The sequence below is a fragment of the Arachis hypogaea genome, chromosome 13 (assembly GCF_003086295.3).
Source record: "Arachis hypogaea cultivar Tifrunner chromosome 13, arahy.Tifrunner.gnm2.J5K5, whole genome shotgun sequence".
NCBI classification, from domain to species: domain Eukaryota; kingdom Viridiplantae; phylum Streptophyta; class Magnoliopsida; order Fabales; family Fabaceae; genus Arachis; species Arachis hypogaea.
Genome location: NC_092048.1, coordinates 12,874,058 through 12,901,595, shown reverse-complemented (window position 1 = coordinate 12,901,595; position 27,538 = coordinate 12,874,058). Strand labels below are relative to the sequence as shown.

At 33.0% G+C, this 27,538-nt stretch overlaps 1 protein-coding gene across 2 annotated transcripts; it reads right to left on the bottom strand.

The window, feature by feature from the left end:
- Positions 1-3,744: 3,744 nt before the first annotated feature.
- Positions 3,745-10,680, bottom strand: LOC112737304 (putative calcium-transporting ATPase 11, plasma membrane-type). Of its 2 annotated transcripts, none has more exons than XM_025787145.3 (7): positions 10,323-10,680; positions 8,260-8,314; positions 6,197-8,148; positions 5,927-6,085; positions 5,501-5,672; positions 5,121-5,416; positions 3,745-4,373 (listed from the first exon to the last, which is right to left on the bottom strand). In XM_025787145.3, the coding sequence occupies exons 1-7, from the start codon at positions 10,494-10,496 to the stop codon at positions 4,059-4,061; spliced, it is 3,123 nt and encodes a 1,040-aa protein (XP_025642930.1). In that variant the 5' UTR covers positions 10,497-10,680; the 3' UTR covers positions 3,745-4,058. The 2 variants fall into 2 exon arrangements, with proteins under 2 accessions (XP_025642930.1, XP_072067368.1); XM_072211267.1 differs by lacking the exon at positions 10,323-10,680 and adding an exon at positions 9,017-9,263.
- Between the last annotated feature and the right edge of the window lie 16,858 nt (positions 10,681-27,538).

The following is a 27,538-nucleotide window of genomic DNA, read 5'->3' as shown; positions in this document are numbered from 1 at the left end:
TATGTTTTTTTTTTTAAAATTAAAAATGAGATTCAAATCCGTGACTTCTATGTCATTTGAACTATAATTTGTCGGTATAAGATAATTTATATTAGCAATATAACATTTATATGTTAAGTAATTTTATTACATGATATCTGCTTTAACAATTTAAAAGAAAGATTTAAAAAAAAAAAAGACGTATGTAAAATTTACACTTTAAGTTCAAAAGAGATTATTAGGCTCTAAGAATTACATCGTTTATCACTTTAAGTATCAACATTTGGTTTCCCAATTTGACCTTGGGCTATATAATAATAATAGAGGGAAACTTAGGTTAGACTATTAAAATACAAAGTTACAAACCAAACAAGATCAAATTTTCATAACGAAGCAGAAACTCAGCTGATAACTAAATTGATTCAATTATATTGAGGATCATGTCATAACCATGCAAGACTATTTTACCCTCAATGGTGGTGATTGGTAACATGTGACTAGAAGCAGTGACTTTGGTGAATCCCAGGTTCGAGTTTTCCTGGGAGTTAACGAACTGATGAATTGTGGTTTTGGGGACTAAGTTGTGTGTGCATAAATAAAAGATATTAATCTTGTTCCCGATTTTGACGAAGACATGTTTTCACATGTCATGGCCTTGTTATGTGGCATGTGTTACATTTGTTAGTTCTAAATTCTAATGGCTTAGAACTCTAGAAAACATGGGACAGTGTTTTTTTTTTTTTTTCTTATACTCAAATGTTTTTGAAATTTTTTTTGACTAATAATCATGCAAAAATGGTATTTTTGGACTAAAAATTCAGTCATTATATATCTGTGTATAAATATATATATATATTAATTAATTTTTATATACACATAATATTATCAATAAATAAGGAAAAATATGGAGAACCAATAAAATATTTGTACAATGCGTACAATGAAAGTTTAGAGAGTATTAGCGATATAACCATTAGTGTTACATTTTTTCATCAGTTTAAGCTTTTGGGATGAGTGGTATCATGACATGGTATTAGAGTTTTAGATCCGAAAAGTCAAGAGTTCGATTTTTGGTGAATTCTAAAACTAAATATTATGGGTGATGTTCATTTTATAACTCATATAGGACTCTATCAATAATTGTGCTCAGTAACTAAGTAATCATCATAGAAATAGACAAAATGTTGGTTCTCTTCACCTAGTTTTTAAGATTTGTAACTCTAATCTTGTCTTGCAAAATAAAGTAGCACGACATAACTAGGTTAAAAAAAAGTTTGTCCATTTTCATATAATTGATGCATGTTAATGGCTTGCCATCTACATCACGTTTGATAAAAAGGAAAGAGATTTTTTTATATATTTTGTGAGTGATAAATTTAAAAAGCTGAGTTAAATCTTGAAGTCAAAAGAAACAGTTTTAATGTTTTATTGACATTTTTTGTTATATATATACATGATTTTGGGGATAGGGGATACAGCTTATATATATCGTGGCTTCTTTTTTGTCATGTAGTAATAATATTTAATATTTAATTTTGAAGATAGTGACCACTGATCTTTTTTTTTTTCTCCTTTTCTTTTTCTTGAAAAAGTCATTAATAGCCCATATTTTCTGTGTCTATGGCATTAGACTTTATGTGTACCGAACAAAAAGAAAAATCTTTGGTAGATTGAAATCTCGGAAAGGGAAGAATGGCATGAATAAACCTGAAAAGGGAATTGATAACTAAACAAAAACAATTGCAATTTGCAATAAAGTAGTTACATCACCATCTCATAGTAATAATTATTAATTATAAAATATTAAATTGAGAAATAAAAGGTGTCTATATAGGATCTACATTCCATAAGTTGTTATTGTCTTATTAATAAGATGCATGAAAATTATTTAATGAAATCACTAATAAATAGAATGAAGGCGTCAAAGATATTATATGGAATGTGCATAACATAATAACATGAACATGATAATGTTGGCATATAGTTTTGCAAGAATATTGGGGTGTGCATGTTATAAATAGATAGACAAATTTAAATTGCACATGGACACACGTAAACATGTCAGCACTTATATACAACCACTATTCCAAAGTGTATGTTGAGGATAAAGAAGAAAGAATGTGCCATGCTAACACCACATAACACACATCATACTTCTTCTTTTAGAATCAAAACCCAACAACTGTTGGTCAAAAGGATTATTCAGTTCTATCAAGGTTTTGAGTTACTTATGATGCAAAATTTTATAACAATTTACTTCATAATCTTTATAAATAATATGTATATCCGTTAGCAAAACTCTTATATCAATTCTACCAATATTTAACAGCTCAATTGCTTTGTTTGCACTAAAAGACAACCTCGTGTTGAAAATATAAATGTCGTTGACAACACTTAAAAGTTTCACACAAACAACCCCCCAAAAAAAAACTATATAACTTGTTGAAAAAAAAAAAAAAGCTCAGTTATTATTATTCATGCTGAAAAAGTAGAAGAATCTGCTAAATTATTTTGTTAGAAGTATCTCTATATGAACTATGCAGGATGGTCGGTTGGAAGTTGAGATTGATGAAGACAAATTTTTGGAGAAAAATACAAATCTTATTATTATTATTATTATTATTAAACAAAAATAAGAATATTAGCTGAAGGCTGAAGTTGTCGGAGTTCTCACACAAAAAATAGTAATTACTCTGAGTCTTACATTTCTTCAAATCAATTAATGAAACTATACTTGATATATACGTCAAATAATTAATTTAGGACAATACAATAGGAAGGTATGTATGCTTTGAAACATGGAGCTTTTCTTTAAAGATGAAATTTCTTTTTTGTCTCACGAGGAATCGCCATAACTTATAAATATTCTTCACACAACGAACCACGTGTTTCCAAATATGTCTAAATCCTTGCAAAAAGATTAAAATAAATAAATTCATTTACATACAACTCAAGTAACCAAATGAGTCATCAGGCATGCATGTTTTTTTTTTAAAGTAAATATATTTTTTATCTTTGAAATATGTCAAAAATTTTAAAAAAACTTTTAAATTTTATTATGTTTCAATGTTGTTACTAATTTTTTTTATTTGCATCAAATATACTCCTAACAGCTAAATTTTCAAAAAGATTACGATCAATCCAACAATAATACATGACAACTATGTCTACTTTATTTATTTGAAAGTTGTTATTGTGAAATTATTACTGACTAGTCATACATTTTTTTAAAAATAAACTGTAAAAAATATATTTGATACAAATCGTAAACTTTTTGAATAAAATTAAAACAAAATAAAATTTAAAAGTATTTTTTAAAGCTTTTATTAAATTGTAAAAGTAAAAAATATATTTTATCCTTTTAAAAAAATAGTGCATGTTGTTAAATAGTAATAAGTCGCCTTGGAAATCATGCTAAAAGCTAAAAGTTATGTAAAATTCTAAACTTTTGTAGTTATAGTTGTTACACTACAATACAAAAATAATAAAATACAATAGTAATCTCTAACAATGTTAAACTAATTAATGATTATTCTTAACTAACGAGTAATGAGTTTATTAACTCAGTTGAAGACATCAAGCACGAGAAAAAAAAATAATGGCAGAGAAGACAAAAATAACAATTGAAAAAAAGATAGAGTAATAAGTATTCAAGTTGAGCTCTTTTACTTCAAAAAAAAAAATTCAATTTCAAATTCGGCCGAATAACTATGCAAAAATATCCAAGGGCTTTCACTCCTTCATTCAAAAAAGGAACTAAAAAACTATAAATATTTTATGGACAAAAAAAGAGCCTATTAACTTTAAACAATTATACTGAACATGGCACAATATGTAACCTTCCAAACTTAAACCCCTAAGAATTTCAGTCCAATACAAAGTTTACTACAAAATTACAGCTCCATGGATTTTTTTTTTCTTTCATTTCTTATAAACTTCCGAAAGTAATGGCTACCCTAATAAAAAAGAATGAGAGTGCACCCAAAAAAATTGGAATTGGGATGGAGAGAAATGCGTAAGAGGAATTTATGATATATCTTCATTATGAAAGCTTATAATGAAGATCATAGTGTGATGGTTCATGCCATGTCAGGTCCACTTGGTAGCTGCTCGTAGCCATCATGAGAAGCAGGTTGATAATGAGAGTCAGTGGTACCAACAGGAATGCATTTTAGGACAACAGCTATCACTAAACTAACCGCACCAATCAACACGCTGAATAACCACAAGTCCTTACTCAGTGGCACTGTTTGTGCAAATGTTCCTAAAAACTCAACTATTACCACTTGAAATGTTACTGTTGATGCTATCACCACAAGGAATACCCAGCTGCTCAACATGCCTCTTACAACATTTATCTTTTCCATGTCACGGCTATTTATCTCGTTGAACACCTATTCATTTCAAATATATATATGTTATTTATGGATTTGGATCCTCTAAAGTTTGAATTTCATTTTAGAGAGTAAAGTGTGATCTTCTATCCTTGAATAGTTTCTCTTTCATATTTATTATTGGTCCCACCTATGAAATCAATGGTGAGAGATCACACTTTACTCTCTAAAGTGAAATTCAAACTTTAGAGGATCCAAATTCGTTATTTATGTAATAATATGGGTGTATTCAAACACATCATTTAATGAAAGCAAGCAAAACAATGTAATATGTCAACTCTTTATCTGTTAAAAGTGTATTATACTAAGTAACTTTTGCAAGATTAAGATTACATGAGAGGTGGTTAGTTCTATTATATTGCGAGATGTTAGATGGCTCGGTCAAACATATCAAATTATCTAACTGTTTATAATATCATCTTCAGATAAAAATGTTCTTTCGGAAGTAAACCACCTATATGAGATTCGACAATTTTATATTTTGTAAAATGGTGATACTAACATGTCTTATAAACATGTCATTAACATTCTCTTTATGTGGATGAATGTAGGTATCACAAATCAAGGGGTGTCATCTTTAATGTAACCTAATTTTAAGAGACTTTTGAAACTTGGCCAAAAAAAGTAACAACATTTTTACCATAAAAATAGTTTTGATAAAAGCTTAAGACAATTGTAGACACATTTACTACACATAAGCTTAGGGAAAGAAATTTGAATGCAAAAGTAAGTTGACTGATATGGTACCTGGCAAAACACAAAGGCGTTGAATATGACAGTATTGAGTAGGGTAGAATCAGAATCACTGAGCTTGAGAATCTGTTTGCCGCGAAATTTGAGTAGCAACAGGACAATAGTTTGATAAATACTCTGACCAATTATGTTCCTCCACATGACAGGGGTTATGAATTTGGTGTCCTTTCCAATAGGTGGCCTCTTCATGAGTCCACCATGGGGAGGTTCAGTAGCCAATGCCAATGCGCCAAGTGTGTCCATGATCATGTTCACCCAAAGCATTTGAACAGCGGTAAGAGGAGCAGAGCCTGATAGATTTTGTATTGAGATTAGGAAGCATGACTATGACCTTGAAAGTGATTGAAAATTGAAAATAATATTATGTGTAATACCTGAGACACATGCTGAAACAAAATTTAGCATGAGAGCTACAACGTTGACTGTTAATTGGAACTGAACAAACTTTTGTATGTTTATATAAACAGAACGACCCCATTTGGCAACATTCACTATGGTGGCAAAGTTGTCGTCCATTACAATCACATCCGCATTCTCTTTTGCAACCTACAGAACATGGAGGTTTACAATGCTTAGCACAATAGCATGCAATGGAGCATGTAATGAATTCACACATTTATCTAGCATGGAATAATTAATGATGAAATATACTATCTGTTGGTAAATTTTTTAATGAAGTACCCAGATACAATTATATTCAGATTCATTAATCCAATGATATACCAAAAAGTTAGGTAAAAAGGAACTGAGGAAGTACAATGGAAGTAATCCATGATATATAGATTGTGTGCATGACAAACCTCTGTCCCTGCAATACCCATGGCGAGTCCAATATCAGCCTCATGTAATGCTGGAGCATCATTGGTCCCATCACCTGTCACTGCCACAACTTCATTAAAATCATTCCTCAAATGGGTTACTAATTTGTGCTTGTCAAGAGGCAGGGACCTAGCCATCACCTATACAAATAAACCAAACAAATTTTTTAGGGTTACCATGTTTGCTAAACATTAAAAAAGTAGCTATGGAACATATAAATAAGAGAATCAAGATGTGGAATTGGAATGAACCTGTAGTTTTGGTATGATCTCCTCCAACTCCTGCTGGCTTTTATTCCTGAATTCTGGTCCCTCAATAGCAATTCCATCTGTCAAGATGCCACATTCTTTAGCAATGGCTTTAGCAGTATTTATGTTATCACCAGTTACCATTCTAACATTGATTCCAGCTTCTAAACAAGTCTTCACAGCTTCTTTAACTCCAGGTCTCACTGGATCCTTGATTCCAATAATTGCTACGAATGTGTAGTTATCCTCAGGGATGCCATTACTTTCAGAAGAAGATCCTTCCATATCCTTGAAGGCAATGCCGAGTGTTCTCAGAGCCTCACAAGCAAAACCATCTATTACTTCTATGATGCTCTTTCTCTGTTCTTCATTCAAGTCCACCACTTTCCCATCTGCATTAATAACCTTGTTACAATTCTTGAGAACTATTTCTGATGCTCCTTTACAAAATGCTCTAGACTTGTTGATGGTGCCATCAGGAAGGGCCACAAGCACAGACATCTTTTTTCTCTCAGAATTGAAAGGCTCAACCTTCATTATCTTGTACTTGTCATTGTAAGATTTAGAATCACCTCCCAACATCAATCCGCATTCCAACAATGCCGTTTCCGTGGGAGTTCCCATGACCTTGTTCTTACCATCTTCCCCTTTGACAATCTCAGAGCCTGTGTTCTGAAATATAGACTGCAGAAAGAGATCAAATATCTCTTCAGGAACAAAATTCTTCAAGACACTCTCACCATCACCCTTTTTTATTGCCTTGGTTTGTTCACATATCCATATCTTGTCAACAACCATGTGATTTGTTGTCAAGGTTCCTGTCTTATCCGTGCAGATACAGCCGGCCGAGCCCATCGTTTCGCATGCCGAAAGGTGCCTTACAAGTGCCTTATCATTCATAAGTTTCTTCATTGCAAACGCAAGGCTTAGTGTGACTGCCAAAGGAAGTCCCTCAGGAACTGCCACAACAATTATGATCACAGCAGTGGCAAAGAAATTGAGAAGCTTTGATGCATCATCCATGGACCAATGAGCAATCTCATGATGTTTTACTTTATCCAACAAGTACCTTCCAGTCAAAACCAGGAATGTTAGGACTGCAAAACCAAGTCCTATCTTTCCTATAATTGTGGCAACACCATTGAGCTTGACCTGAAGTGGTGTCTCGTCATCACCTCCTTCATTCAAAGTATCCATCAATTTTCCCCATTCAGTTCTCATACCAACAGAAGTCACTAGCATCTTTGCAGAACCATCTTGAACGGATGTCCCTGATAGAAGAAAAGGCTTCTCATGATCAACATGCACTGCTTCACTCTCACCGGATAAGCTTGATTCATCAATCAACAAGCTGAAACCTGATATGAAAATTCCATCTGCAGGGATTACATCTCCTATTGAAAGATGAACTATGTCTCCCACCACAAGTTCATAAATCGAAACCTTCTGTCTTTTACCCTCTCTTGTGACTTGGATTCTGACATTCTTCTTTTCTTTATCCAAATCTTTGAATTGCAAACTCTGTCTGTAGTCACTGATTGAAGTGACAAACACCACTAACAGAATGCAAAGTATAATTCCAACTCCATCATACATACCTTTTGGAAAACCTTCCGTTGATATTCCAACACCTACTGAAATCACAGCACAGACAATGAGGATCATGAGTGTCAAATCTTGCATTGCATCCCAAACAAACATCCAGAAGCTTCTTTGCGGCTTCTCTGTGTACTGATTACAACCGAAGATCTTCTGTCTGTGTGAAATATCCTGTGAATGAATACCATCTTGAAGAGACACACAAACACGCTTAGCTAAACCTTCAACTCCTTCATTGCGCTCCAAAGATTTGGTGTCATGAGAATGAACAATTTCCGCTAATTCATCTGGCTCAATTCCAAAACCCGCTTCTTGTACCTCTTTGGAGAGCATGTACTCAGAACTACGGTTTCCAGCTGTGTGAGAATTTGGAAAAACAAAATAGTAAGTAACAGAAGAAGGGGGAATTTGTGTTGGTGACATGAGAAAAAGACGAGTGAATAATGGGATTCAAAAAATGCAAATACCGCTAATGAATTGCAATGCTGCTTTTTGCACATAGAGAGCCACCCTGACCTTTTCCTGTGGTCAAATATAGTTGAGGCATAAGCATGGTGTGATAAGAGAGACGGATAATAAATGCATTTCATGCAACGTTAATCAGAAAGAGTTAGGAAGCACGTGGAAATGAATACTATTTCTAGCTACAAACATTCTGCTTACGCCACCAAGATCATAATATAGTATTTTCTTGTTCAAGAATAAGCACAGTGATGACAGACAAATTAATATTATTACACCATTAATGAAACAACCAAAAGTGTAGATATATGTATGATACCATTATTGGAAATTAAAGGGGGAAAAAAGGGAAACATAGGTGAACCAATTCTGTTCATATGAAATTTTCCAAAATAGAAGTGTCACAGGCAGAGCATATAGGAGCATTTTCGCTATCATCATGGCAAAGTAAATGTTTGATATCATTTGTGAATTGCTCGGACAAAGATCATGATAGCATGTTATTAAACTAATAAAAGTTTCATTCTGTATTTTTACTGAAAATTGGACTTTTTTTAAGAAAAAAATTTTCTAACTATATAGCATGCAAAGTTTGATCGTGATCTTCACTCTTCAGCACCATGTGATCTAGGTTCAGGACAAACTATTGACGTGACTCTTAACAAATAAACAAAGATGGAATAGCAAAATTATATTGCTTTGGTTGACCGGTGGGTATATGAAAATCCATGGCTACTCCTATAGGATGTAAATGATCTCTACCTTCTTGTTTTTCCATGTCTATAGCAATACAACTATAATTATTCTGTTAAGCCTGCTTTACTATGACAGAATCATTCGCTGATTAGCATACACAAGAGGAAACCTTTGTATACAAGGTTTATGGACACTACTTTGACATTGAAAGTATAACAATAACTGAGATTTAGTTACTATAACTGTACTATTGTGGTTTCCAATAAATTTTATCTCTGACATAAGAAAGTGTTACTTGCAGAAGTAGTTCTGTGAAACAGATCAACTGGGAAAAGGAATAAAGAACGAAAGTATTGCGGAAAAGAAGAAAACGACTCAAAGGTAGTGCTGTACCTCGTATCTATTCTGACATAATTACAGCATATAACGGGTTAAGTGTGGTCCATGGTCACGGGCCCATGGATAACATAAAATACAGGCACAATCATAGCCAAGTTTAAGGAGAAAACTTATTAATCAAGGATAATCATAGATATAACAGTACATTTAAGGTAGAATTTCCCACATATCCTCCTAATCCGATAAGCCAATAACTAATCTGTTGTAAGCAGCTCTAGTTAAGAATATGTCGTTAGCATGAATTACTGCATATACAAAATAAGATTTAAACTACTAACACTATTTGTAGCTGACCAATGAACCAATCTAAATTAGTTGGTAGAAACATATATTTTAACATGAAAAATGTTTCAAAAAATCATTGTAAATAATCTAAGCAAAAATAACCATTCAAATAATTTTTTATTTTTAAATCCATTCATAATTACGTTTGCATGAAAAAAAATGGTTTGGTATTTATAGAACACTTAAATAAATTATGCTAGCTCATGCCATCACTAATTAATATAGTAACATTTTATGTAGAGTCTAGCTACCATAATTTTATATGTTACGCTAAAATGTCAATCAGATAGTAACTAAGGTTGAAACAATTCGTTGAACTAGTTCATTATTTGAAATTTGTCTATAATTAATTATAGTAGAAAAAACAGATCAGAAACTGGAAGCTGAAATACTAAGTAGAAATTGTTAAACTAGAAATGGTTTAAGTCGAGAGAGAAGAACTAAATAGCTAGCTTCATTTGCACGCTAGGAAAATCAAACTCGGAATGAAAACAAAATTACAAAGTAAAAAAATCGCAGTTAGGTTTTCTTTGTGGCGCGCGCCATTTGATTTTTATTTTTCTGAGCTGGCAAAGAGTGTTAAAATTGGATCGAGAAGTGATGAGAGGAAAAAATAAAAACGAAGGAACGAAAGAATGAAGAAGAGAAGAATAATAATAATAATAATGCAGGGAAGTAATTGAGGAACCTGACTCTTCTTGCGCTTCTGTTCGGCGTCGGCGCGTTCGGCGAGATTGGCGACCATACGGAATCGGCGGCGGGGGTTCTTGACGACGGCGACGGCGGACCTCCATCGGCGGAGGGCGTCGGAGGTAGGGCGCTTGGGCTGAACGTAAAAGTTGTCTCTGAGGTACCTCTCCATGTTACTGATCACTGATCAAACCATGCAAATTATTTTGTTTTGTTATAACATTCAAACACAAAAGAAAGATGAGGAAACTTTCAAACATCGCCGAAGATAGCGGGAACTAGATTGCACTGGCAAATGGCAATCACAAATAAGGGTAAACATGGAAATTCAAATATATATTATATTTTTTTAAATTAAGAGTAAAACTCGAAACTAAAACTTTTAAACGAGGATGAAAAGACGATTTGAATTATCAAAATTCAAATATTAAGGAAGGAAGTTTCTTCCATCTCATGCATTTTCCTTTCAATTTTTCTGAATGTACCTTTGTTTTAAATTTTAGCGTGATTTTTCAAAGGTTCTATTATGAAGTTGTCTTCTTTTGAAAGACTATGTGCTTCTTTGGTGCCTTGATAGAAAATTATCCTTTTTTTAATGAAAAAAATATCTTTTTTATTTTTTTTATTTTTTATTATATTTATCAAATTTTTAGTAGTAAAAATAAAAATACTAAAAAAATTTAAAAAATATATTTTTTGAAAAACTATAATTTACTCCTTTTTAAAAATATTTTTAGGTATTATTGCCTGTTAGTCGATTAGAGAACCTGTTACTTAACTAACGTTAAAAATTTACGTAATAAATAAACAACAAAGTATTTTTTATATTATTATATACAAATAAAATTGATAAATAAAAATATTTTTTTATGAGAAATTCAAACATAAAATTATTTTTATTTTTTTTTAAATTCACCTAAATAAATCTTATAAATAAAAATAATAAATACAATGTGTATACTACTGTATTTTTAATGTGTATGTTAATTATTAAATTACTAACTTCTAGTTTATTAAATAACATAGGTCTTTATGTCAAATTCTCATGTTAGAAATAAACCAATAAGTTTGTCAATTTTATCATCATTTGAAAACCACATAAAAATCTATTTTATATATATATATAATTTTACAACCAAAATATGCCACATGTCACTTTCTCATTGTAATTAGAATTGCATCTTTTCTTCCAAAATTAAAGAATTCTCTTTACTAATTTTACAACCAATATATATATATATATATATATATATATATATATATATATATATATATATATATATATATATAATTTTACAACCAAAATATGCCACATGTCACTTTCTCATTGTAATTAGAATTGCATCTTTTCCTCCAAAATTAAAGAATTCTCTTTACTAATTTTACAACCAAAATATGTCACACGTACTCTCTCATTGTAATTGAAATTAAATAATTCTTTCCCCATCCTTATTAATTTTACAACAAAAATGTGCCACATGTCACTCTTTCATTGCAATTAAAATCAAGTCTTTCCCTCCATAATTAAAGAGTTCTCTTATCCTCTCTCTTCCTTTCTCTATTTCTCTCTTTCCTTCAACCACTCTATGTATTTTATATATCATTATTAATATCAATATCAATGACTAATTACTAATTTCCAATCAAAATGTATAACATGATATTCTTTAATTGTATTAAAATTAAAATTAAAATATTAAAATTGAAATTGAAATATACCTATATTATGTATTATTTATTACTATCTAATTTAATAATCAAATGTGTCACATGACACTCTCTTATTAAAATTGAGAGAAATTTTTTTTTCAAAATTAATAAACTTCCTTCCTAAATTCTCTCATCTACTTCTCTCTATTTTTCTATTTTTCTCTACTATTTTTACTCTATATATAATTTATATTTTATATTAATATTTAATAATTCAAAATATGTCATCCAGTATTTTTTTATAATTAAAATAAATTTTTTTCTTCTAAAATTAACAAATTCTCACTCTCATTCTTCATCTTTATTTTTCTCTCTCTTTTCTCTCATTCTCTATTTTTTCTATCTTTTTGTTCTACATAAAGTAAAATTAACAAAATAATATAATTCATATTAAAATTATTATTATTATTATATACATATTTTTTTAGTTTTTTATTTAATTTTAAATTTTTACCGCTTATCTTTTTAATCTATATTTTTATTTTTTATTTTTTAAGTATTTATTACATATAATTTGGAGAGAATATTAATGTTACAATTAAAAGTTAAAATCAAGATTCAATTGTTTTAAAAAAAATTATAGATGAGTTAATTTTATAACTATCAGTATATTTTTTTATGCTAATATCTAATTATATTTTTATATATAGAGAGAGAAAAAATATTATTTTTAAATAGCAAGTATAAAAATTAATTATTTCTATTTGTTCAACAAACTTAACACCTAATTAAATGTAAAAGTATACACGTTAAATTATTTTAAATTTTAGATAAGGAATGTTAAAATTAATTATTAATAAAAAAATTAGACTTTTTTCCATATAAAAATAATAACTAAAAATTTTATTATTTGATTTTTTATCTACAAATACCTTAGTCTTCTTAGTCAGAAATTTTTGTTAACCTATGAATTTTTTTATAAAAGTAATTTGATTTTATAAATCTTTCGTGCCATACATAATCTATACTATTAAAATAAAGTGGACCATAATTTTAAAAAAACTTATATTTTCATAATGTTATTACGGATAAAAATACAAATTTTACCATCCTCCCACCAATACTTGTATATTAATATTATAAAAGAATTTAGCTAATGAAATAAAAAGTCAATAAATAATTCAGCAAACAAAATTTGATACTACTTAAAGTGTATGAATAAATTCTTTTAAGAATTCCATTCAGGATATTACTCTACATTTTTATTAACAAACATATAGATGAATTTTGATTACGTTTGATTCTAAAAATAGAATAATACAAAATATTAAAAATAAAATCTAAAGAATAAAAATATAAAAATGAATAATTTTATATTTTATTTGATAATAAGTTAAAATAAATTATAAAAATTTAAAGAAAAAAATATAATAATAAAAAAATATATTTTTATTAATATTTTTGTATTTTTTATTAAAATAAATATAAAATATATTAATTTAATATTTTATATATAATATTTTTATTTATATTTTATCTATTAAATATAATTTTATGTTTTTGTATTTTTATTTTAATATTTTGAATCTATAAACAAATATATTTATGTTTGCATAACTATTGAGTATTAACTTGTAAGTTCTGACACAAACGCGAAGCGTTTTTTCCTCCTCCTTTTTTTTCCAAACATCATTTCCACACGGAAACTTAAAAGTACAACGAAAAAAAACTTGGTGTATGGTTGGAGAACTTATTAGGTATTTTCTAAGTTGACTTATTGGGTATGATCCTCCAATCCTCCTCTTTATATATAGTGCCCTAGAAAGTTCCCCAACACTTACCGTAGAAGAATGGCTGAATGATAATTCCAACGGAGTCTAGATACATGCTTATGGACGTAAGATGCAAGGACCCTGGTAGTCTGCTACGTATTCTGCATGCGATACGACATAGAATATGCATACTTATGTATTTAAAATTTTTATAAGATACGAAAATACGATATATATATATATATATATATATATATAATATTTAATATTTTTTATATTAAAATATAAATTATTTTTAATTATATATAATGTAACACCCTATCACACTAAGCTTTACGCTTAAGCCGTAAAATAGAGGTGGTGTGGTATTACGACTTCTAAAATAGAATGAGTACATATAATAGCAGAAGAATTATAATATGTTAGGATTCTTGAAGAATAGGGGAAATAAAAATCGCGAGATAAAAACGCAACGCTCAAAGAACGAGTTAACTTGCGTGCTAAGAAAATCATAACTATCAAACATAAGATAACAAAAGTAGGAATAGAGTGCCAAAGATACAAAATAACAAGCTCCTGACTCAGCCTGCGAAGTCAAGACTGGCCGGAGAATATTTACACATATATACATACATATCCAAAACCCAAAAGTACATATACACAATCCTGCCTCTCCATAAACCTCTAAGAGGATAAAAAAGAATAAGTCATGCGGAGAGAAAGCTAAGTACATATATATACATCATAGCATAATAAAATATCTCAGTAACCACTCCGCTTCAAGAGTCTAGATGCCTAACGAGATGCCTCTCGACCTGCATCTGAAAAACAACAACATAGTATGGAATGAGAACCTCCGGTTCTCAGTATGGTAAAGGTGCCACACACATAATATATAAGGTCCTGGGAATGCCAGAGGCAATCCTAGAACGCCGACACTCATATTATAGAGCTTAAAGTATTAAATAGAAGCCATAAAAGGTGGTTTACTAAGGATATTTAGACCTAACTTAACTTAACCTTAAATCTAAATCCCATTTTGCCATTCCTCCATACCTCCAACTCCATCATGCATTTCACAGACAGATAGACAGATAAAGGCAAACACAAGAAGGTTACAACTACTGCAGGTAACAAATACACATTTAGCATGGCAAATATAGATAGGCACACCCAATTAGAGCACAAGCAAGTAATTCAAGTAATATGCATATGATGCATGCCTGTCCTATGGCTGATGAGGCTCATCTGTCGGTTATCCAGCCAACCCGACAAGTCTGAATTGTACTTAGACTGTCCCCCGACGTGCATCCCCAAGAGTCTATGCATAGTTTTTTTCTCAAATAATCAATAATACTCAATGGGGGTAACATTCCCGGGAATTTATATAGTGCCTGGTCACACACTTACATCGTAGGGTCAACAGAGTATCGAGTTTTCAACCTGGTACACGTGGTGGCAAGCCACGACACTTAATCCAGGGAATCTCGTATCTCAGATTATTCAAATTCATAAGCCATATAAATAATTCAATTATAATTCATCAACATCAACATCATTTTCAATCGCATTTCATTCATCATCATACATCAATCATATTCAATCCTTATCCTTCATTATCACACCTCCCATTTCGTCCATCAATAGTTCCAATTCAAAACATAATTCATTCTTTTCTAAATGAATCAAACTTAAAACATGCTCATTTTCTTAATAACTCTAAATCAAACCATATAACCTTTTAATCTAAATCTTTTTAAATAATCATATAAACAAAATCTCTAATCTCTAATTTTTATAAAATTTCGGCAACATCTCCTCTAAAACTCGGACTTTGCCACTCTGTTCGGGTCCAAACCTGTATTCTTTTCAATTCAACATTTCCTTCCTCATTATCATAACAATATCCACAAAAAATCTACCTCAGATCAACAATTAAACTCATACAATATTCAAATCCAACAACCAAAATTCAACTAGGAGTCATAGTTCACAAATCCTAGGCTTTTAACACAAAATACCTCAAATCAATAATTCATCGAATCTTTAATTAATCAACAAGCACCAAACCAACCATGTTCATCAACAATAACATTCAACTATAATTCTCTCCAAATTAACATAACAACATTCACCATCCAAAATTAATAACTAATTATCCAATAAACTTCAACCAATTATATTCATCGACAAATTACTAAATATTAAATATACACCTGCATTCCAACTTATCCCATGGTCATCTAGCCTAAGTTTTCACAGAACATTATATATTAAATGCAAGAAACCTAAACCATACCTTAGCCGATTCCCAAGTATTATTCCAAGAAAATTTTCCTAAAAGAACACAGCCCTCAAAACCTCAACTAATCCGCTTCCTCCAAGTTCCAGCATTCACAATTTCAAGCTCCAATTATTTATTTTCAACCTAATACACATTCATAACACATATATACCCAATTTAATACTCAAAGCTCAAATTTAATGAAATTAAAATAAAATTATTGTATTCTCACCTTACCCAAGCTTCATATAAGCAAGAGTGAACGTTTTTCTCAAGCTAATTGGATCCTAAAACATCAGAAATCAAAGAAATTCAACATTCCCACTTAAAATTCGAAAATTAGGGGAAAAGAGGGCTGAGAGTGATTAAACAAGTTACCAGTGAAATTGTTCCGGTAGAAATGTAGAGCTCGACGCGGTGGACGCGTGGCCGCAAACAGTGCGGCGATTGGAGCTCGGACGGAGAAGTTACGGGGATCGGAAATTTACGTGAGGGTTACGGGAATATTTCTCGTCCTTCCCTCCCCTGGAAGCTGAAAGCTTCGTTTCTGTTGGAATGATGGGACGAAGGGCTTGGGTTCACTTAAAAGGGCTGGTCCGGTTGGACCGATAGCCCGGTTCGGGTCCGGTTCAACCGGTTCGGTCCTTTCGGTCCAATTTTGGACCGTTTTCTTCGAAATTAGTGTCAAAATTCTCGTTTCGATGAGATCTACCCTAATTTAATATAATATTCACATTTCTAATCCTCCTTATTAAAAACTAATTTATTGACTAATTATCTACTAATTTAATCGGGGTTTACATTCTACCCGCCTAACAAAGAATTTTGCCCTCAAAATTCAAATCTAGTTACCTGAAAAGAGATGTGGATAGTCCTTTCGTATATCTGATTCGAGCTCCCAGGTATGTTCCTCGATACCAGCTCGACTCCAAGCTACTTTTACCAATGATAATTCCCTTCCTCGTAATCGTTTAACGCTGGTGTCATCAATTCTTACCGGAATTACTGGAAGTGTTAGATCTTCTCTTACTTGGATTGGTTCTGGTTCTAGAACATGACTTGCGTCAGGAGTATACTTTCGAAGCTGTGATACATGAAATACATCGTGAAAATTCGAAAGATACGGCGGTAAGGCAATTCTATAAGCTACTGGTCCAATTCTCTTCAAAATCTCAAACGGTCCAATATAACGGGGATTCAATTTCTTGGTCTTAATAGCTCTTCCCACTCCAGTGGTTGGTGTAACTTTCAAAAAGACATGTTCTCCTTCTTCAAATTCCAAGGGCTTTCGCCTCTGGTCAGCATAGCTCTTTTGGCGGCTTTGGGCTATAAGCATTCGACTACGAATCTTCTTTATCTGTTCAGTAGTTTCAGCTATCATCTCAGGCCCTAATAAACTCCTTTCTCCAGTTTCATACCAACACAACGGAGACTGACATTTCCTGCCATACAGAGCCTCATATGGAGCCATTCCGATGCTCGCATGATAGCTATTATTATAAGCAAACTCTACTAATGGCATATACCGATCCCAACTCGTCGGCTGGTCTAAAACACAAGCCCTTAGCATATCCTCCAAGGTCTGAATAGTTCTCTCTGATTGACCATCTGTCTGAGGGTGATACGCAGTACTCAAGCTTAACTGAGTCCCAAATGCACGCTGAAAAGCTCCCCAGAATCTTGATGTGAAGCGAGGATCCCTATCAGATATAATGGTAGAAGGCACGCCATGCAACCTGACAATCTCTTTAATATACATTCGAGCCAATTCCTCCATTGTGCAACTTATTCGGATAGGAAGAAAGTGAGCTGATTTTGTTAGTCGATCCACAACCACCCAAATAGCGTCACAACCAGATCGGGTTCTAGGCAAACCTATCACAAAATCCATCGCGATACTCTCCCATTTCCATTGTGGAATCTCCAAAGGCTAAAGGGTCCCTGATGGTCTCTGATGCTCAATCTTAACCTTCTGACACGTTAAACATTTAGATACATGTAATGCCACATCATTCTTCATACCTGGCCACCAGAACATCGCTTTCAGATCCTGATACATTTTAGTGCTCCCTGGGTGAATTGAAAACCCGCTCTTATGAGCTTCCTTCAAGATACTTTGTCGCAGGTCTCCAACATCAGGCACAATAATCCGGTTCTTGAACCTCCATAAACCATCTTGACCTTCTGACACTCTCCACTGTTTTTCCTGTTCAACTGCTGGTAATACCTTATGTAACACTTCACTATCTCGATGAGCCTTCAGAAGTTCTGATTTAAAATCACTTGAAATCTGCAACTGACTCAAACACAGGATTCCAGATTCTTCTCTAATTCCCAAATTCAAACCTTGAAATGCCTTTAGTAATTCTTCTTCCCGTAGCATCATCCAAGCTGCATATAAAGATTTTCGACTCAAGGCGTCCGCCACAACGTTCGCTTTTCCTGGATGATAATTCAATTCAAAATCATAATCTTTCAGAAGCTCCATCCATCTCCTCTGACGCATATTTAATTCTTTTTGCTCAAAAAGATACTTCAAACTCTTATGGTCTGAGAAAACATGAAACTTAACACCATAGAGATAGTGCCTCCAAATCTTTAAAGCAAACACAACAGCAGCAAGTTCCAAATCATGTGTCGGATAGTTCATTTCATGCGGCCTTAATTGCCGTGAGGCGTATGCTATAACATTCTGGTGCTGCATCAGAACGCACCCCAAACCTTTCAGAGATGCATCACAATACACTTCAAACGGTTCACTTGGTTCAGGTAATACCAATACAGGTGCAGTAGTCAACTTGTGCTTCCATGCCTGGAAACTCTCTTCACATTCCGGAGTCCAGATAAAAGGCATGTCCTTCCTAGTCAACTTAGTTAAAGGTAAGGCGAGCTGTGAAAATCCTTTAATGAATCTGCGATAATACCCCTGCCAAACCTAAAAAACTCCTGATCTCTGTCACTGAAGTTAGTCGCTCCCAATTCATCACTGCTTCCACCTTAGCAGGATCCACAGCTATCCCCTGCTTACTCACCACGTGGCCGAGAAACTTCACTTCACTCTTCCAGAACTCACATTTAGATAACTTAGCATATAACTTCCTATCTCTCAGAATTTGCAGCACAGTTCGCAAATGATCAGCATGCTCCTTTTCAGTCTTAGAATAAACAAGAATGTCATCAATGAAGACAATAACAAACTTGTCCAGATACGGTCGGAAAATCCTGTTCATATAATCCATAAATACTACCGGGGCATTAGTTAACCCGAAAGACATCACTGTATACTCATAATGACCATAACGGGTTCTGAAAGCAGTTTTCGGAATATCCTCGTCTCTAACCCTTATCTGATGATATCCGGATCGCAGGTCAATCTTAGAAAACACACCAGCACCCTGTAACTGATCCATTAGATCATCGATTCTAGGCAATGTATATTTATTCTTCACAGTGATCTTATTCAATTGCCGATAATTGACACACAGCCGCATACTCCCATCCTTCTTTTTTACCAGTAACACTGGCGCTCCCCACGGAGAAACACTTGGTCGGATAAAATGCTTACCCAACAGATCTTCCAGCTGAGCTTTTAGTTCAGCCATTTCTAAAGGTGACATCCTATAAGGAGTAATTGAAATCGGACCGGCTCCAGGCACCAACTCAATTTCGAATTCAACTTCCCGATTAGGTGAAAATTCATTAATATCATCCGGAAACACATCTGAAAATTCACATACCATGGGAATCTGCTCTAAACTCTGATCATCACCTGATACTCCCGTAGTTAATAACATAATACCCTGACATTCGGTTCCATAACAGTTTACTATCATAGAATTTAAATAGTAACTATTCACCACAACCGGTGCTTCTGACCCTTCTGGCATAAACTGTACTGACTTCTCAGAACAATCAAGCAAAACATGATTCTTGGATAACCAATCCAATCCCAAAATGAGATCAAGACCAGTCATAGGCAAACAAATCAAATCATGCACAAATTCACGCTGTTGCACTCGAAAAGGAACTTGTGGACATTCTATCCTAGTCACCATAGCTTCATGAGTAGCATTATATACTTTCAAATCATAACCTAAAACCACCATTCTCAATCCTAATTCATGGGCCTTTTCAAATGAAATAAATGGATGAGACGCTCCTGAATCAAATAAAGCATTTAAGATTTTACCAGCCATTTCACAATTACCTCTAATCAGTGTCTCAGATCCCTCAGCACCAATGGTAGAAGTGGTGTATACTCTCCCCGGCTGTTGCACTCTACCAGTCTCATACTTCTTCTTCTCCGGGAAATTGGTGGCCATATGCCCGGGCTGTCCACAAGAATAGCATACTCCAAGTCCGAATCTGCACGGAACTCCAGGGTGATACCTTCCGCACTTCTGACAATTCAGATCTTGCTGTGGCTGCTTCCCAAACATTTTTCCTTGACTAGCATTGGTATTCGGCCTTCTGTAATTACCTTGACCCTAAGTCTGCTGCGAAACAAAACCTCCACGCTTGAAATTCCTACCTCTCGGAGCAAAGTTCCTCCCTGAAGGCCTCTGAAAAGGCACCCTCAAACTCCCTTTCTCTGCTGCCGCCTTCCTCACACAATCCTCAGCCACCCTACTCTTATTCACCAATTCAGAAAATACCCTGATCTCCATTGGGGCAACGAAGCTCAGAATATCGCTTCGAAGACCTCCCTCATATTTAATACACTTCCATTCAATAAAATCTTCAGGCGCACCTTGACAGATACGAGAAAAGCGACATAACTCCTCAAATTTACTGGTATACTCAGCAACAGTCATCTGTCCCTGCTTTAACTGCATTAATTCAAGTTCCTTGGCATTTCTAGCTGAATTAGGAAAGTACTTCTTATAGAAATCTGTCCGGAAAATCTCCCAAGGAATCGCAGCACCATCAGGCTGCAGGATACGTCGTGTTCCCTGCCACCAATACTGAGCTTCACCTTGCAGCTGATAACTTCCAAATTCAACCCATTGCTCTTCGGGAACCTGTTGGGCCTGCAACGCCCTTTCCATAGCCTGAATCCAGTTATCTGCATCAGTGGGATTTGAGGTTCCCCTAAAAGTCGGAGGGCGAACTTTCAGAAATGTGGCAAGTGTCATAGGACCATCCTCATCATTATTATTCCCATGATTACCCTGATTTATCTGATTACCCAGTGCCTCGGCTGTTGCCTGCATAGCTGCAGCCATATTCCCCAAGGCAGCCATAGAGTCTACTGGATCAGTCCCTATGGGAGCAGGAGTAACGGTGCCTGTCCTACCTCTACCTCGCCCGCAACTGCGTCCGCGAGTCGACATCTGGTCCCTATACACACCAAACAAGTGATATTAAGTTGATCAGTCTCAATATCGCAGGTCTAATGCTTTAAGTTCCAAATGCATGCTCACAAACGTTTATGCCATATATATCAATCAGATATCCTAATAGCACATACACACATATACAGAGAATGCACAAAAGTACAATCAGTCCGTCTTTCAGGCTCTATAGGAACGAACTGCTCTAATACCATAATGTAACACCCTATCACACTAAGCTTTACGCTTAAGCCGTAAAACAGAGGTAGTGTGGTATTACGACCTCTAAAATAGAATGAGTACATATAATAGCAGAAGAATTATAATATGCTAGGAGCCTTGAAGAATAGGGGAAATAAAAATCGCGAGATAAAAGCGCAACGCTCAAGGAACGAGTTAACTTGCGTGCTAAGAAAACCATAACTATCAAACATAAGATAACAAAAGTAGGAATAGAGTGCCAAAGATACAAAATAACAAGCTCCTGACTCAGCCTGCGAAGTCAAGACTGGCCGGAGAATATTTACACATATATACATACATATCAAAAACCCAAAAGTACATATACACAATCCTGCCTCTCCATAAACCTCTAAGAGGATCAAAAAGAATAAGTCATGCGGAGAGAAAGCTAAGTACATATATATACATCATAGCATAACAAAATATCCCAGTAACCACTCCGCTTCAAGAGTCTAGATGCCTAACGAGATGCCTCTCGATCTGCATCTGAAAAATAACAACATAGTATGGAATGAGAACCTCCGGTTCTCAGTATGGTAAAGGTGCCACACACATAATATATAAGGTCCTGGGAATGCCAGAGGCAATCCTAGAACGCCGACACTCATATTATAGAGCTTAAAGTATTAAACAGAAGCCATAAAAGGTGGTTTACTAAGGATATTTAGACCTAACTTAACTTAACCTTAAATCTAAATCCCATTTTTCCATTCCTCCATACCTCCAACTCCATCATGCATTTCACAGACAGATAGACAGATAAAGGCAAACACAAGAAGGTTACAACTACTGCAGGTAACAAATACACATTTAGCATGGCAAATATAGATAGGCACACCCAATTAGAGCACAAGCAAGTAATTCAAGTAATATGCATATGATGCATGCCTGTCCTATGGCTGATGAGGCTCATCTGTCGGTTATCCAGCCAACCCGACAAGTCTGAATTGTACTTAGACTGTCCCTCGACGTGCATCCCCAAGAGTCTATGCATAGTTTTTTCTCAAATAATCAATAATACTCAATGGGGGTAACATTCCCGGGAATTTATATAGTGCCTGGTCACACACTTACATCGTAGGGTCAATAGAGTATCGAGTTTTCAACCTGGTACACGTGGTGGCAAGCCACGGCACTTAATCCAGGGAATCTCGTATCTCAGATTATTCAAATTCATAAGCCATATAAATAATTCAATTATAATTCATCAACATCAACATCATTCTCAATCGCATTTGATTCATCATCATACATCAATCATATTCAATCCTTATCCTTCATTATCACACCTCCCATTTCGTCCATCAATAGTTCCAATTCAAAACATAATTCATTCTTTTCTAAATGAATCAAACTTAAAACATGCTCGTTTTCTTAATAACTCTAAATCAAACCATATAACCTTTGAATCTAAATCTTTTTAAATAATCATATAAACAAAATCTCTAATCTCTAATTTTTATAAAATTTCGGCAGTATCTCCTCTAAAACTCGGACTTTGCCACCCTGTTCGGGTCCAAACCTGTATTCTTTTCAATTCAACATTTCCTTCCTCATTATCATAACAATATCCACAAAAAATCTACCTCAGATCAACAATTAAACTCATACAATATTCAAATCCAACAACCAAAATTCAACTAAGAGTCATAGTTCACAAATCCTAGGCTTTTAACACAAAATACCTCAAATCAATAATTCATCGAATCGTTAATTAATCAACAAGCACCAAACCAACCATGTTCATCAACAATAACATTCAACTATAATTCTCTCCAAATTAACATAACAACATTCACCATCCAAAATTAATAACTAATTATCCAATAAACTTCAACCAATTATATTCATCGACAAATTACTAAATATTAAATATACACCTGCATTCCAACTTATCCTATGGTCATCTAGCCTAAGTTTTCACAGAACATTATATATTAAATGCAAGAAACCTAAACCATACCTTAGCCGATTCCCAAGTATTATTCCAAGAAAATTTTCCTAAAAGAACACAGCCCTCAAAACCTCAACTAATCCGCTTCCTCCAAGTTCCAGTATTCACAATTTCAAGCTCCAATTATTTATTTTCAACCTAATACACATTCATAACACATATATACCCAATTTAATACTCAAAGCTCAAATTTAATGAAATTAAAATAAAATTATCGTATCCTCACCTTACCCAAACTTCACATAAGCAAGAGTGAACGTTTTTCTCAAGCTAATTGGATCCTAAAACATCAGAAATCAAAGAAATTCAACATTCCCACTTAAAATTCGAAAATTGGGGGAAAAGAGGGCTGAGAGTGATTAAACAAGTTACCAGTGAAATTGTTCCGGTAGAAATGTAGAGCTCGACGCGGTGGACGCGTGGCCGCAAACGGTGCGGCGATTGGAGTTCGGACGGAGAAGTTACGGGAATCGGAAATTTACGTGAGGGTTACGGGAATATTTCTCGTCCTTCCCTCCCCTGGAAGCTGAAAGCTTCGTTTCTGTTGGAATGATGGGGACGAAGGGCTTGGGTTCACTTAAAAGGGCTGGTCCGGTTGGACTGATAGCCCGGTTCGGGTCCGGTTCAATCGGTTCGGTCTTTTCGGTCCAATTTTAGACCGTTTTCTTCGAAATTAGTGTCAAAATTCTCGTTTCGATGAGCTCTACCCTAATTTAATATAATATTCACATTTCTAATCCTCCTTATTAAAAACTAATTTATTGACTAATTATCTACTAATTTAATCGGGGTTTACATATAATATTTAAAATATTTTTATTTTAATAATTAATAATATATTATTTTTAAATTTATTTTAAAAATACATATTAAAAATAAAATTAGACATACTGATACGTGATAGTATTTAGATGTGTTTAAATGTGTCTAAGAAATAATTTTTTTTATTAAGACACGGTTGGACACATAAAATATATGCATTGGACGAGTATCAATAAATATCGTATCCAAAATATATTCGAATGTTCAACATACAAATACGATAAATTAAAAAAGTGTCCATACTTTATAGATATTTGTTAATATAATAAACTGTCTGTCTAGAATGTTTTATAAACTTTTTCAAATTAAGATATTTTCGAGAATTTTATTCTAAATATTAATATAACATGATAACATAATTTATTATTTAATTTCAATAATTATATATGTCTTTCACATTCTTAAAAATTTTATCTCGAGGCCAAAAAACACTGAGCGAACTATACGAATCTATAGTATTATAGGGTAAAAAAATCTATATGTGTTAAGGGGGTTTAAAATTATCCAAATCAGCCAAACGAAATTTTGATACATCAATCCACCAAAGAGCAAATATATGTAATTCGAATCAATACAATTCGAATTAGTTTTCAACGTAATTCGAATTGATATAACTCGAATTACTCGAAAAAATTGGCAACAAGTAATTCGAATCAACTTGGACGAATTATAAAAGCATAATTCGAATTGTCTCAATTCGAATTAGTAGGAACACGTGAGTAGGAGGAAGTTCGAATCAAATTGATTCGAATTACTCACATTTCGAATCAAATGGCTAATTACACATTGTACAATAAGATACTAGAAAAAATACTATATAATATAAAAAATATATACTAAAAGAAGTATAAAACAAGATTATAGTAAATTAATTTTAGTATAAAATTATTAAATATAAATTAATTTTAACTCCTATTAGTACATTGAATTAAAAATAACATATAAAAATGTACTTGTATTTATTAAATTTTAATAACATATAAAAATTTAATGACTTTTTAAATATTTTTTTATAATAGGAGTACATTTTTATATACTTTAAATACTTTGTATAAAAATGTACTTGTATTTATCATACAAAAATAAAGTGTTGTGCCAATATAATAACATTATAACATTTTAAATCAATTTTTTTCTAGGATTTTAGATTAAAAGCAGCACATGAAAAAATATTATTGGTATTTTAAAGCTAAATTAATTAAAAAAGATAGAACTGTATTTTTTAGGATTTTATGTACATAATTAGGCTAATTTTTTTAATATTAATCAAAGATGTGTGTTACACTATGTTATTTGGTTTCAGGTAAGTTTTACTCTACTATATTTTTTTTTTTACTTTTCAAAAGACACAAATCTAAAAAATTTTATAAAACGTCAATGATAAATTTATAAAATTTTTTAGATTTGTGTCTTTTGAATTATAAAATTTTATAAAATTTTATAAAACGTCAATGATATTTTCTTTTGTAACATTTCCAAAAAGTTACCTCTATTGCTTGAACTTTGGCTTTCATCATGTCCTTTGTATGCACAACCTTGAAATGTCAACCATCTAATGCAATCTATAGATGCTCCTAGTCGAATTCGATTCTTTTCAATCTCTTCTGATGTTTGTTTATGAAGAAGTCTGTCAATATGTTGTGATTATTTCATCAAATCATCACATGATTTCAGCGCCTTATGATGGAATGAGTTAGGACCTTTGCCAATGTGATTCAAAAGAGCACATTCTTTTTCACTATTTACTTTTTTTCAATTCCTGAAACCATTCTCAATAAAAGTATTTGAACCCGTATTGATTGAAGGTTCCTTAGCAAAAAGAAAGCACGGAAAACAATATATAGCATCATCTTCTATAGAATATTCTAACCAAGATGGGAACAATTTAAACCATGAAGCTTGAAAGCGACAATGACTTTTATCACCAGAAAATGGATAATGATCAAGAATTGGTTGATTTGGCTCAACTTTAATATAAGCCCGACGAATTTCATCTCTTTTATTTGGAGGAAACTTCCAAATCATTGGTCGCATTCCAGGATCTCTTTCCAAACGAAAAACATCCAGTTGATTTAGAAGAAGTTGTGGACGCTTTGAGCTATTCAATGGAGAACTTGAAGTAATGAAATTTGATGACCCCTCAAGTATTGGAGTAGTAATAGTAGAAGCATCTTCATTCTCTTAATCTTTTCTTTTAAAAAATGTATCAATAGTTTTGAACTTACTCATAATTCAAATGGCCAAATAAGTTCCTATAATTAAAAATATATTTAGCAAAAAGTATAAATTACAGTCTAAATCTTTATAAAATATAAAAATTATATTTCAATTTAAAATAAAATATTAAAATTCAGAACAATAATAGTAACATCCTAGTATAAATAATATAAAATTATAATTAAATAGTTAACTAATAAAAAAAAAACTAAATATACAAACTAACATATAAAAACATAAACTTAATTAACAAATAATAATAAATTAACTAATTAAGTAAATAACTAAATATATAAAAAAATAAAAATAGAACCTTTTTTGAGAAAGAGGAGTGAATAATCACTTGTTGAACTACTATTTTTTTTAATCTGCAAAAAAAAAAAGAGTCAAAGAGGTAAAACCGTAAAAGATAAGAAGATTAAAGATATAAAGAAGAAGAAGAATAGGAAAAGTTGTTACCTGAAATTTTGGAAAGACAAGGCGGGAAGGGGGAGAGGGAGAGACTGGTTGTACGCTGGGAAATAAAAAAAGGGGATGGGAAAACTGATTGTACGCTGAGAAATAAAAAAGGGATAGGGGCTGAGAAATAAAAAAAGGATAGGGAATGGGCTATTGGGCTGGGTTTTTTGTAGGAATTAAAAGGGGGGGGGTTGGGAAAGTTATGGAACAAAAAGAGAGGGGGAGCTGGGAAATAAAGAAAGGGGGACCAGACTATTTTTTTTTTTAAATAAAAACTAAAATGGGGGGGGGGGGAGTTGCCCCCTTTACTTATATGTACCTGCGCCCCTGGTTTTACATACGGGATGGATAGAGGAATAGGGCAACCGTCGTAACACTCGACGGCGGGATCTGCACCCCCTTCCGACTTAGGACTTTAGACCATCGACTAAGTATCGTGATTGGTACGTGGGTTTCTTCGGGCATCTGCTGAGATTGTCG